At 52.9% G+C, this 13,743-nt stretch overlaps 1 protein-coding gene across 1 annotated transcript in view; it reads left to right on the plus strand.

Moving 5' to 3' along the window:
• LOC112111715 overlaps positions 1–8,796 on the plus strand; it is a 28,300-nt gene extending 19,504 nt beyond the window's left edge. The window contains exons 9-15 of the mRNA XM_029912284.1: positions 2,387–2,457; positions 3,590–3,785; positions 4,387–4,469; positions 5,001–5,265; positions 7,570–7,769; positions 7,926–8,054; positions 8,146–8,796. Coding sequence (XP_029768144.1) covers positions 2,387–2,457; positions 3,590–3,785; positions 4,387–4,469; positions 5,001–5,265; positions 7,570–7,769; positions 7,926–8,054; positions 8,146–8,505 — 1,304 coding nt within the window. The 3' untranslated portion in view covers positions 8,506–8,796. The remainder of the gene's footprint in view (positions 1–2,386; positions 2,458–3,589; positions 3,786–4,386; positions 4,470–5,000; positions 5,266–7,569; positions 7,770–7,925; positions 8,055–8,145) is intronic.
• Positions 8,797–13,743: the final 4,947 nt, after the last annotated feature.

Here is a 13,743-nt window from a genome sequence, read left to right on the forward strand (position 1 = left end):
CCAGCCAAGGAGTCAGAGGTGCCCCATTCGATAAGCTCCGTGTGGGTCTGCAGCACCCACCACTGCTGCCAGACGGAGAGGAGAGCAAAGCCCCATCCCAGCCCCCTGGTGCCGCCCTGCCCAAGCCTCGAAGCAGGGGTACTGGACAGGCCACTCCCCCTCCAGCACTACCAGGGTCCCCTTGGGCAGCGTTCCTCAACCTTTTCCATACCAGGAACCGGCTTGCTGCCTTTCCAAACCGGGTCAGGGCGATCTCAGGGACCAGCGCTGGCCCACAGACCGGTCACTGAGAAACACTGGCCTAGGGAGCCATCAAAGCGCTAGGCTCTAGTGGTTAGAACAGGGAACCCAAAGATTCAGGCCTTCTCCCTTGTTTTCCACCCTCTGACCTCGAGGCAAGTCACACCCCCCTCTCTGCCTCAGTTTCCCCCCCCCATGTAATATGATCATGGCAACTCTGGCCTATCTCCCAGGAGGGTTAATTTGTATTTGTAAAGCACTGTGAGATGAAAGACTCTAGACACACTGATTATTACTATAGAGACAAGGTGGGACCCACAAGGGTACCAGGGCACATACAATTGTTTCTAGAGCTATTTAGCAGCACCGGGAGGTCTGCGGGGTGGGGAACAGGCCTCTGTATTGTCTACTCCTTCTATGACAGCACCGGAGCTCCCATAAATCCTAGATAGCCATCACCCTCTAAAACAGACCAGCCGCAGAAGCTGTAATGACACGCTCACTTTCTACACCAAAGACCAAGGTCTGATCCTTCTTCTTTCCTCCCCCCAGCAACCAAGGAGGGCGGGACTTAAGTCTCCAAACCTGGGCTTGAGTGGACTCACATGTGACCGAGGAGGATCCATCTCCAATGCAACTTGCTCGTGATCCCCACCCACATGCCAGGCCAGCCCTCCTCAATCAGGGTGGGTGGGTCTGGTTGCCTCCCTGAGCTACCCCTCCTGTGCTGGGCGGGTCTCAGCGCTGGTATATAAAGGCTGGGCAGGGCTCAGGGTTTATGCAGCATCTAGTCTGGAGTTGTGGAAGAGACAGGTAAGGGCTTGCCATGTTCTTAGCCTTTCTATGGGGGTGGCTTTCCAAGTTATAATTAAATGCAATTTGAGTGTGTCAACCTCTAAGCTTGTTTGCTCCCTGATAAGAGCTTGGCAAATGGACTCTGACTGCTTTAGCTCTCTTCTTTTCTTGTCATGCCAGGCAAACTGCCTGGCAAGTCAGTGATGCTAAGGGACTGACTTGCTGGGTTGTGTAGCTGATGGCCTAGCACAGAGGAGACTTATTTTAAGTGCTAGTTTTTCTCTTCTCTTCTTCCCCCCCCCCTCCCTTTTCCTTAGGGTAAAGGTTGAGTCTCATAACTAACTAAAATGCTAAGTCTCAGCTGTAGGCTTAGATAAACTCCTTCACCCCGTAACAGGCATGTCCTGCCAGGAGGGTTCAAATCAACCTACTCTGAATGGCAGAGAAACTGCTGCCCCATGGTCGTGTGAACTCCCAACATACTCAATAGTTAGTGGGGGTTTTGTGTTAGGGCTCTGGGGTTTCAGCTTTGAGACGTTCAGCTTTTAGCCCTCCCAAGTCCTGGCTAGAGGAGGGGAAAAACCTGAATATGAATCCCAAAGGAGTCTCTTTGCCTGCTGTTTGGAGCCAATTGTGTCTCGTGATGGCTGAGTCTGACTCATGGCTTGTTGGAGTGCTTGGAGGCTGGTAATGCTACTACCATGACTGTCCTTGTGGCTTCCTTCCCCCAGTGGCTGCGTTCAGCTCCTTCAGGGATCTGTCTCCAGCTCTGCTCTGGAGATGGGAGTGGGGCATAACCAGCTGTTGTGAGCACTGTTCCAACCCCAATCAAATGGCTGTGAGGTGTGGTGGGGCTGGCTTCCCCCCCCCCCCCGCTCCCCTTATGGGGAACTGTGGGTTATGGTGTGAGCTGAGCATTCCTCTAATGCTCCTCCACTGACTACCCCTGGTGCTGCTCTGAGCAGTGACCCTGACTCCAGTTAGGGGCTGGCAACTGAAAGTGGTGACACAATCCTAGCAAAGCAGGAGGTGTCGAAACCGCACTGAGCTGTCTGGGGCGAAGGCCGCTGTTACTTATAGCAGCAGGGGCCTTGGCAGCAGCTCGTTTTGCAATCCAGACTGGAAGGTCTGGGGCGGGTAAGTGAAATCGTGCCCGTGCTGCCTCCAGGCCCAGGGGATCTGCAGTGATGTTACTCAATGCATTGTGCTGCTGAACCTCCCAGGGGCCAACACAATGGCGTGAGCTCTCCCTGCTGACCTCTGAGCCCTCTTTATGGCCCTAGAATTTACTCAAGCCTTATCTTCCTCGCTGGCAGATTAATGAGTGAGTTTCTATATCCCTTCTAATCAGTTTCACCAGATTCCACCATGGCTTCTAATGACCCCAGTGCTGCTGCTTCCCCAAAGGATGAGGAGCAGGAGGTAGGTACATGCGTGGGCTGTAGGGTCTCTTTGTGGTGGGCTACTGGCCTCTGCTAGGAAACTGGTGCTGGGCCCCTTCGCCTAGAAGTCAGTGGTGACCACAATAAGCCGGCTAAGGAGGGATAGCTCAGTGGCTTGAGCATTGGCCTGCTAAACTCAGGGTTGTGAGCTCAATCCTTGAGGGGGCCATTTAGGGATCTGGGGCAAAAATCTGTCTGGGGACTGGCCCTGCTTTGACCAGGGGGTTGGACTAGATGACCTCCTGAGGTCCCTTCCAACCCTGATATTCTATATGTTCTCTGAATAGTATTGCACTGGTATAACTTTGGGTGTAAACATAAACCACTGTAGCTAAACTAGCATGAAGCTGTATGTGGCTACTCCCTTGGTCTAAGTGCCTTCATCTAATAGAAATTATTCTTTATTGGCTTAATGTAAATCAAAGTAACCCTCTCTCTGCATGTGCCCACACAACAGGTTGCATTGGCTTAACTATAGAGTCACTTCAGTTTTATTGGTGCCACTTTCTCCTGTTGATCTCCGGCTTGTCTGCTTCCCACTCAGGCAGCACTCCCCACTCCTGGGTTTCTGGAGCTGGGAGGGGTACGATGCGGCCAGATCTACACTAGACATTTACTTTGCTATAACTGTCGCTCAAGGGGGTGGGGGAAAAATCCACAGCCCTGAGCCATGCAGTTCTACCCACCCCCATGTGTGGATAGCACTGTCTAGCTTCTCCTGTTGACCTGGCTACTGCCTCTGCTGGAGGTGGACAGCAGAAGCGGTTGTCACCATATTGGTGTCTTTACTGCAGTGAGCAACTGTGCCACTGCAGTAATTAAGTGTAGATCTGCTCTAGTGAAGACTTTTTTCTTCCCTTTCTGGGCTTGTTCTTTACTAGGCCTGGTCTCACAAATGGCAGATGCTGGATCTGCCTAATCATGCATTAGAGGGGGGAAACACTTGGCAAGCTGGAAGTGGTGAGAGTAAATGACCCTCTGAGAATGGCTCCCTCTAGGCCAGATCAGCTGACAGACCCCAGCTACCAATGGCCGGGTCCATGACCCTGCTTGGAAGGGGAGACTGCCTGGTAGCCCTCACCCTGTCTACTCTGCTGCCTTCTCTCCCCTAGAACATAGCAAACCGGGTGGCCAACCTGCCCTTGGTCAGCTCTGCCTACGACATGGTCTCCACGGCCTACACCTCCACCAAAGAGAGCTACCCATATGTCAAATCCGTCTGTGACGTGGCAGAGAAAGGCATGAAGACCATGGCTGCGGCTGCAGTTAGTGGTGCCCAGCCAATCCTGTCCAAACTCGAGCCGCAGAGTGAGTAACTGGGGAGGGGATGCATGGGGAGGGGGGTGGCATGGCCCAAGTGAAGGGCACCATGCTCTGCCCTCCTTCCCAGGGTGCCAAGCAAAGAGCCTCATGCCCTGCCAGAGAGAGGAGTCAGGCTGGCCACATCAGAAGCCATTGGCTGGCTAAGGAACCTCTCCTGCTTTCCTAGAGGAACATAACCCACTCCCCAGGCCACTGAAAGCTCCACCTGGAGGGTTTATGGAGGTGGAAGTGGCCACAGAACCCTTGGGTGAAAGCGTGTCAGCTTCGGGGGAGCATAGCATGGAGCAACCTTGTGCTGCCTAAGCTCGGAGCTGTGCAGACGGGTAGGATTCCCGCATCTGCCAGTTCTCCACAGCAGCGGCCTCCAAGTATAATAATGGCGCTGGTCCAGTTCTCAACCCATTCCAAGCTGTTGCAAATCCGCTCACTCTTGTGCCTACTGAGCAAAGTCTTTCCTCTGACTTCTGCCGCCCCTTCAGAGTCCTCGTGCACCAGGTTCTCTAGCTTCATCAACTCGAGCTGTCCCAGAACTTGCTGTAACGGCAGGGGCTCGTCACGTGAGACACTAAACTGGTTTTCTTAACAGTTTCCACAGCAAACGAGTACGCATGCAGGGGGCTGGACAAGCTGGAGGAGAAGCTGCCAATCCTTCAACAGCCAACAGACCAGGTAACAACCTCTTTGCCTTTACAAAGGCTTCGAAGCAAGGGGAGCAGTGACTTCGGCTCAAGCGGGAGAGTTTAGCCATGAGCACTAAAACCTAACAAAGAGCAGAGCTACATGGGGGCAGGAAAAACGTGGCGTGATCTGCTGACTAGTGCCTGCTGCCCCAACTCAGGGTGGGGCAGAAGTCATCCATTTGCTCATGGGATGATCATGGCCGGTCTGAACTACTGCCCCTGCTGTTACACGATGCAGAGATCCTGACCCCCCCCCTAGTGCAAACCTTACGGCAGTCCTGCTGTGCTGATGGAACACGGGCCACTTGCTCTGATGTAGCGCTGCACAATGCGAATGTGTCTAATCTAGATGGGCCCTTAAGGAAGATTTTTAAAACTTGGGATGGGGGTAGAGAAACCTAGTGTCCTTCCCCTTGCACAGTGGGGAGGGAAGCAAACCCCCCACCCCCCCCCCCCCCCCTGCAATATTGCAATATTCTAACACTGGCTTGAGACCTTATCTGATCTGACCTCTCTCTAGATAATCTCCAATACCAAAGACCTGGTGACTGCCACGGTGACTGGTGCCAAAGATGCCATGAGCAACACCATGACCGGGATGGTGGACATGACCAAAGGGGCTGTCCAGGGGAGCGTGGAGCTGACCAGATCAGCAGTGACCAGTGGTGTGAACACAGTCATGGGCTCAGCAGTGGGCCAGATGGTGGTGAGCGGCATGGGTGCTGTGCTGGGCAAGTCAGAAGAGCTGGTGGATCACTACCTTCCTATGACCGATGAGGAACTAGGTAAGAAGGCGGCAGCAGCAGCTGCTCTTTGCCTGCGCACTATGGAAGGAGGTAGCATCAGGTGGGGAGGGGGTGAGAAGGGACCAGCTGGGTCTGTCTGGCTAATGCCAGCTGCAGTTGGGTTCATGGCTTCAGTTGAAGCATCCAGCCTACAAGGTTGGGCTTAATTTCCTGATCAGGCGCCTTGAGGTCCCCACAGTTAAGCCCTAGGAGAAACTCCTGCAGTCTCCATAATAGCATGAACAACCTCTGTACTTGGGGCACCTTGCTAGCTTCCCTGGAAGATGCTGTTTGCTGTGAGGTGGGAAGCATAGCTTGGGGGGGGGGGGGGGGGGGGAGAACTCCTCCCTCAATACCTGTAAGCCTCAGGGGAGACCTGTTCTGTACAGGGTACTCTGAGCATGGAGAACCACTAGGAGAGCAATTTGTGGCCAAGAAACCATCTAAGCAGGTGGCTAAACCAATCTCTGCCTCTGAGGCTTGTAGGTTCTAATAGAATCGGGGGGGAGGAAGGGGGAGATGAGTGAATTACTGGATCTCTTGGCATCTCCTGTTACCTGGTGACCACCTGAACAATGCAAGGTTCCAATCTCTCCTATGTAGAGGTGTCACTCAAATGGGGAACCTTGCCCCAGCTCTAAGGGCTAGAGCACTAGAGTAGGATTGGGCTGGTCGGTCTATTCCTGACTCTGCCCTTGGCCTCCCAGGTGCCCGTCAGCAAACCTCTTCATGGCAGAGCCTCTCCCCAGTCTGTGAAACAAGGATACTTGCTGCCTGTAATCCAAGTGCATTGTCTTCCTGTGACGGTCCCAGGGTTCAATCTAGCCTGTTGAGAACAGTGGTGTCCCCTGAATTCTAGCCTGTGGTGCCTTTTACCCTTCCAAACGGTCACTCCTGGTCTGCTCATGCTGCCTTCAGCATGTAAATTCACCCCAGCTCCCCACGGGAGTGCACTCGCAGCCCCTCGTGAACTACAAACAGGGCAACACCTGCAAGTTCTTAGCCCAGCCTTGTTCCCCAGACATGTGCAGCTCCATATCTTCCTGGACTGTGTGAGCTCCTTGCTCATTGGTCATGCCAACACTGGGAAATGTTGCACCATCCTTGTTCCCAAAAAGTTTTCCCCCACCCATTCAAATCCAAACACCATAAGATTCTGGGCTCAGCCTCCCCTGCCACCAGACCTCCAGTTGCAGGGGGTTTTGGGGGGAGCTTTTTGCTTTATGCCCCAGGCAGGTTCCAGGGTGGCTGAGGCAGCGGTATTTGCTATTTGGGTCCTGGGTTCATCAGGAAGCTCCCTGGAGTGCAGGGAGATTATGGATTAACCCAGGAAGCTGAGTAGCAAATACCACTGCCTCAGCCACCCCAGAACCCACATGCAGCCTAATGAAAAGCTGCTTTTCCCCCCATGGTGGCTGCATGGCTGTGGCTGGCCTGGGGCTCCTCCAGCGCGATGAGCCCCCTTCAGCTGGCCATGGGGGAGGGGCAGGGGATCTCAGGGCATCCAATTGCAGGGGATGGGGCAGAGCTGGGGGGGCTAGCCTCCCCTAAGGGGGGCTCTACCCACTGTCCATGGTCAAGATGAAACAATACAATAGATTTTTTTTTTTTTTAAGTGACCAGGCACAAAAGTCAGAATTGGTTACAAGAGAAATAAAAACTTTTTTTGGGGGGGGGGGGCCTCCAGCTAACACCTTCCAGCCTGGGCCCCCTCCCCTTAGTTCAATGTCACCAGCAAGTCCCTGCAGGTCATGAGCAGAGATGGGAGGTGAAGCACTGCTCCGGAGGTCACTGTCTAGTATACCTTTCTCCCCTCTGAGGATTTGCACCCCACGGGATGCAAAGTCTCCTGGGTATGTGAGGCTCAAACAGTGACAGGATATAAATGTCTCATGCACCCCTTCTCCCCTGTTGGAGAAAGCAGTGTGTGTGTGTGTGTGGGGGGGGGGGGGGGGTGTTTTAAACCCCTTGCTGGTGTCCACCTCTGAGAAACTGGTGCATGGGCACTGCCTGGAGTTACAACTGTTCAGGGACAATCCTACAGTAGAAACTACACAGCTCAACAGGCTGCTGCTATTCCACAGATTGAGGTTTTCAAATGAGGCCTCAGGAGTGCTTCACTTTTATACAGTTGATATATTTTGTCTGAACATAGAGATGAAGTGGCACAGCAGCTTAGTACACTAAGCAGGTTACCAAGGTAGAGGCATTATTGCCAACTCTAGAGGAGGTGCAGGCATATCCCATACCTCCCTTGCCATCTCCTCTGCCTGGCACCACTAACCCTCCGCTCTCTGCTTCCAGCTAAACTGGCCACCTCTGTGGAAGGCTTCGACATGGCGTCCGTGGAGCAGCAGAAGCAGCAGCAGAGTTACTTCGTGCGCCTGGGGTCCCTGTCCACCAAGCTCCGCCACCGAGCCTACCAGCACTCCCTGGGCAAGCTGAGGCATGCCCGGCAGAGCACCCAAGAGGCTCTGTCCCAGCTCCACCAAACCATAGAACTGGTAGGAACACAGCTGTGGGCCATGCACACACACCCCTGTACTCCTCTGAAGCGCCTCCGGTCACTCCCATGCAATGGCTTGTGCCAAGCCAGGTTAAGTGGCCAACATGGCAAGGTCCCTTCCTGGTGCTGATCCCAGATGTCTCTTCCCTTCCAGATGGAGCACGCCAAGCAGGGCGTTGATCAGAAGATCCGTGATGGCCAGGAGAAGCTGCACCAGATGTGGTTGGAGTGGAGCCAGAGGCAGCCAAGTCAGAGTAAGGAGATGGGCTCTGTGCAGCCAGAGGTAGGTCACAAGAGGGTGACTCCAGTCTACTTGGTGTGGGGGAAGCCTGGTGTCCAGACTGACTTCTGACTTGACCCCTGTTTGTTTGCAGCAGGTAGAGGAGCAGGCGCTGGCCATGTCCCGCAGCCTCACCCAGCAACTGCAGACCACCTGCCTGACTCTGGTGTCCAGCCTGCAAGGCCTCCCTACTGACCTCCAGGACAAGGTGCAACTGGTTCGTCACCATGTTGAAGAACTACGTACTTCGTTCTCCGCTGCCGGCTCCTTCCATGACTTGACTGGCAGCGTCTTGGCCCAGAGCCGTGAACGAGTGACCAAGGCCCGCAAGCTGGTGGATGAGCTGATGGATCATGTGGTGCATAATGTCCCCCTTTCTTGGCTAGTGGGACCCTTTGCCCCATCAGGCAAGCAGCAGGAGGAAATGGAGATGGAGTCGTGTCCTGCAGATTGAGGACTTAAAGGGGCTCTCCTAAGCATAGAGCTTCATGGGGGGTTTGGGTAACTCATGCCACTTGTCACTTCCTGTCACATATCTAGCCTGGCTCCATATCTAGATAGCAGCACTTGGTGTTTGGATACAAGTGCCTCAGTCCTGGCATCCATCTTGCCTCGCTTAGGTTTGTTCTATCCCACTAAACACTTGGAGGAGGAACTTATCCTGCATCTCACAGGTGTGGCTGTCTCCCAAACCTGCCTGTGGGCTGGGTCAGAGGCTTACCAGCAAAACTGATTCCCTCTGACTAGTCAGGTGACCCCCCCCCCCCCCCCCCACGGGGACCTAAGGCCCAGCTTTCAAGCGGGGGGGCCTAGTTTGCCATCTCTAGGCAACCGCCTGAGTCTGCAGAGCATTTGATTGCCCAGCACCTCTGAAGCCTAGACCACTTCTATTTAGCAACCAGCTTCAACCCTGACCTTGTCTTCTAGACTTCATTCAGGTGGTGGCAGTAGGCAGTCGAGCACATGTTGCGTTCTCAATCTGTCTTAGTGGCCTGCAAGTTCTCCAGCAGCACAGTAAAGAGCTAAATAAGATGGCAGCTCCCATGTCAAGGATTTCTGACCCAACTGGTCATTTCCTATGAAATGTTTATTAACTGCCGATCCCAAGCAAATGTGGCTTAGTCCAGTTAAAGGTTCTACAAGCTGCTCCAGACTTAAGCAACTGCTTTCTCTCCAAGTGCCACCACAACAAACCACTGACCAAGTCAAGCTGACTAGTTTGGGTTCTCTCCACTCAACCAAGGAAACTTTTTGTTAAGAGATCAGTGCTGTTAAGAGGGTGCCCAGGCCTGCTGCTCTTTCTGAACTAGAATAATGGCTCACATAGGATTCCCTTCCTGCCTAATACTAAAGGCCCTGACTCCTGTAGCGGGTAAGAACATGTTGCTCACAATAAAAGCTGTACTTGCATTGAAACAAAGGCCTCTGCTTGTTTTGTTCTGAGTGAGATGCTCAGGCATGAAGGTCAATGATGATTCTCCCTCCTGGGCATGTCCAGCATTCTTGGAGAAGCTGTCCTGTGTTGCTGGTGCACATGAGGGCCTTCCTCTGCAGGGTGTGGATTCTCCCCTCCTACCAACAATCCCCTCCCCAGCTTCTTGAGACTAGTTTACCCTCATTAGCTCCAGCCATTGGCTTCCTCAAGATCAGTGGTTCTGAGATGAACTAGGTCTTGGGGAGTTGCTGCCACTGCTCCTCATGAGCCCTCTAACTAGCCCCTCCTAGCTTTAGCCATGGAGGTAACACCCTGAGGCCAGTCTTGAAATGACTGTAATCTGCAGTCAGCACTAGTCCCTCTGGCATGTGTTCCCCATGCCCCAGAGATCTCTGATTAGGGTAATGCTGTTTAACTTTACACTACCTTCCCCTTCCAGTAGCAGGCCTTGCAGCAAACTCTGGGAGGGCATTTGGGCCACATCTAGTGACCTGAAATTTAACCTTCTGTCCTTCCTACTGCACTTCCATGACTTGTTCCATCTCGGGAGCAGTCTAGCTGGGGTACAGATGGTAGTGTAAATCCTAGGCCTCGCTTAGTCCCTCAAGTGGTCTATGTGCCACTGCAGTCCCATATCTTTATTGAACTTGAGGCACTTACATCTCTCGGGTTTAACAGAACCACCCATTTGACTAGAGCTGGGCACATGACTGCTTTGGGACAAGACCTCCAGAGAAGGAGGACATGCCCCCAGAGGGGTGGCTGCTGATGTAGCAAAGACTGCCATGGCATTAGCAGGCATAGGACCAGACTGCTGGCCAGCTGTAGCTTGCTGAGGTCTGTCACTTGGCATAGCTTTTGGCATTGTTGGCAACCAACAGTCTAGCCACAGATTGATTCAATGGGCATTACAAGTAACAACTAGTGTAAACGCTGGAGCTTGGAGGATTAAAATAAGATTCCTGATAGCCCCCACACATGGCTCATCTTCCTCTCACTAGCCTGACTACACCACCTCTGGGGCAAAAACAGCCTGCACCTAAAAAGTATCCAGCAGGTGTGGCCAAACTAAGGTTACACAGGCAACCAAGTTCTCTCTACAGTTGAAACTGTAATGTACGTGGTCTGTGATAGCTTACAGCAGTGCCTCACTTCAGGTTGCATTTAAGAGTTCAAGCTCTTGTCCTCTAGTGGAGGCTATCTCTACCCCTAAACTTTCCATACAATGTGAGTATAGCCTGAATTTTTTCTTTTGAAGGTTTTCAAAGTCAGTTTGAGGTAGTTAATCAAAGACACAGGGAGTCTCAATCTCCCAGACCCCCTTATTAGCCTTAAGAACTACCTGGACAACATCAAAGGTGCCAGCAGGGAGTTTGATCTCCATTATGTCATTTTGGTTGAGTTCTGTTTTCTCCCTTTTTGTTCAGTACTAGAGCATTCCAGCCCGCTTAGCTGAGCGTGACCACAGTTTACACTATCTAGGCTCTTCTACAAAGCAGTGGTTGGTTGGAGAGCAGAAGTCCTGTCCGACATAGTCTAGTTAGCCTGAGCCTCTGAACAACTCCACCCATAAAGCTCAGGATTTTCACTGCACCAGCTGTTGCTGTGTTGAAGAGCAGAATGTGGCTACACCAGTTTCAGAATGACCAAGATTACCCCTGTAGTAATAGGTGCTGGTCTGTGGCACTGGCTTATCAAAGAGCAGGAGTCCTGAAGGTTCTCAGGGATGCCCACCACCCCCTTGGACAAAGTCGCTCGTGCGTGGATGCTTAAAGGATGCTCCTAAGCAGTCTTAGCGGAGTGAAAGCGCAGTCTACCACCACCGCGGCACCACCTCTTTAGTATTTGTACTGCAGTAATCTCTGGAGTCCTAGTCCACAACTGAGGGGCCTGCTCCTCTAGATGCTATCCAAACAAAAGCTGTTCAGCTGGGCATCTGGCTGTTTTCACGAAGAGCCGCCTCCTGCAAGAAAGCAGCCCTGGCTGGGTTGAAGATACTGTCCTAAGAACTGGGAAAGGAATACCCCAAATCACTAGGATGGGTGAGTGAAGATCACCGCACACAGCATCGCTACTGCGAAAGCAAGGAAGAGAGGTGTTAAGGCAACTAATGGAACATACCTTTGTGTTCCTCCAGCTGCTCTTCAACACCTCACAACCTTATTGCTGCAAGTAGGAGGGGCGTGGGGTGTAGCTGTGGCCTGGTTTAACAGAGGGAGGGAGATCTCATTTTTTGGAAGCTAGAATTAGGGTTGTAAATCAATCATCAGGTTGAAACCAGAACGTTTGTGCTAAATAAGAGAAGCAAATGGGTCAGCAGGCTAAGACGACACAATGTCTGAGCCCGCTAAGATAGGAGGGAGAACACGCAGTGACCTATTTACTGTGAATGAGATTAAAATAAAAAGGAAGTTAGGAATGTGGCGAGGAGCTAAAGAGGAAGTCAAACCATGGACAGCCTGTGCTGGGCAGGGATTGCTTCCTCCAACGTAACCCAGCCAAAACCCGTGTGACGCAATGTATCATAAATGCGATGAGCTGTACAGAAAGGGAGAAGGTTTTGATGCAACTCGGGAGTGGTGATGGACCCTGCAGCCATGTTGGAGTCTGATCAACAACTGTAGGCCAAAGATACCTGAGTTCTTGGGAAGCCAAGTGGGAAGAGATCGCAGAGGGAATCCCAACATGGGTGGGGAGCAGCTTTTCACTCAGCGTCTCCTGGTGGAGCTGTCTCACTTCGCACAAATGAGAGTTCAGAGCGCAAGGCTGACTCTTCTAGTGGGGCATATGGGATAGCAAGGTTCAAGGCCCTGCTCTGCCCAGTCTGGAGCAAGGACTGGAAGCTGGGTCTCCTCGCCCCCAGCTGAGAGCTCCAGCCACTGGGCGACTGTTGTTCTGGGGGCAGAGGGGGGGAGCAGTTCTTGTATCTATTTATTGTCAGAAAAATTTCAGTGGTGATGTGCACTGGAATGAAAGTGAATTTCAACACCGCTCCCCCATGTTTTCAGGCAATGGAACGGTTGTTTGCGTCATTCTAGCTTCCTGGAGGAGACGGATGCTCCAGGGGCTTAGTAGCAGGAGGTGCATCGACCCTCGGTCTGCCCAAAGCAGGAGCGTGCTGACCTCTGCGTTCTGGGGAGGGGAGCAAAGGCACTACCTGTGGCTTCCTCCCCTTCCCTGAAAAGGCCAGGAGAGGCTGTCGCAGTGACACAATGTCATTGTGATGAGTCATGACATGTCACAATGACTCAACAGCATGATGCAAGCAGCTGCCTTGGAGCTGGGTGGATTCCTACCAGGGTCCGGCTACCTGCTGGACAGTGGTCCCCACTGGGCTCGGGGCTGGAACAGGCCTTTCCAGCCCCTGGCCAGATGAGCAGAGACCATGGCTGAGGGTGAGTAGAAATGATTTTTCGAAGGCAAAGTTAACACTCGGTCAAGCTGATTACAAAGAGTCTGGCATGAACAGGTCTCCTGGGTGACTTCTGCTGCCGAATCTCCATCGACTTCCCCCCTTCTCGTCGCTCTAGGGAGCGAGTTAATGTCCTTGGCACTAAAACTTCCTTCCCCTAACGATTTGCCTTCTCAGCTCCAGCTGGTCTCCCGCACCTGCTGTCCTAAGGAGACGCTGAGCAGACGCAGCCTCTTCTCACTCTTTCATGCACGTGTTCAATAGAATTTTCTGCCATAAATTAACATTCACCAATGAGCAGTAGGAGTGAGCAAGAGCGGACAGCCAGGAAGCTGTGTTTTCCCTGGGCTGCTTGACCACGGGGAGGAGCAGTGGGCAAGACCCAGGCAAAGGCCCGGCTAGGAGCCCTCTGCAGCGCCAACTTCTTTAGCACCTTCCAGCTGACAGAGTTCAAAGCCCCAAGGGGCCACCTGCTCATCTCATCTGACCTCCTGTAGATCACAGGCCATCAACCCCGCCCAGCGCCCTAAACTCTACAGCCACAAAGCATTACAGCCCTAGACTAGGATGTGCCACAGGCAGAGAACAGGCGAGACCGAGGTGCCCTTATTCTGGCACATAACCCACATGCTGCAGAGGAAGGTGAAAACCCTCCAAGGCACCTGCCAATCTGACCAGGGGAAAAACTCCTTCCTGACCCCTCAGATGGCCATCAGTTAGACCTGCGCCTGAGCAAGCACCAGCCACCCAAGCACCTGAGAGGGGGAATGCTCCGTGCCACCTCAGAGCTCTGGCCCACCCCATCCAGTGTCCCATCTCCAGCCACGGCCATCCCTGATGCTTCA

Source organism: Terrapene carolina, unplaced genomic scaffold (genome assembly GCF_002925995.2).
Source record: "Terrapene carolina triunguis isolate 2854851 unplaced genomic scaffold, T_m_triunguis-2.0 Scaffold194, whole genome shotgun sequence".
NCBI lineage: Eukaryota > Metazoa > Chordata > Testudines > Emydidae > Terrapene > Terrapene triunguis.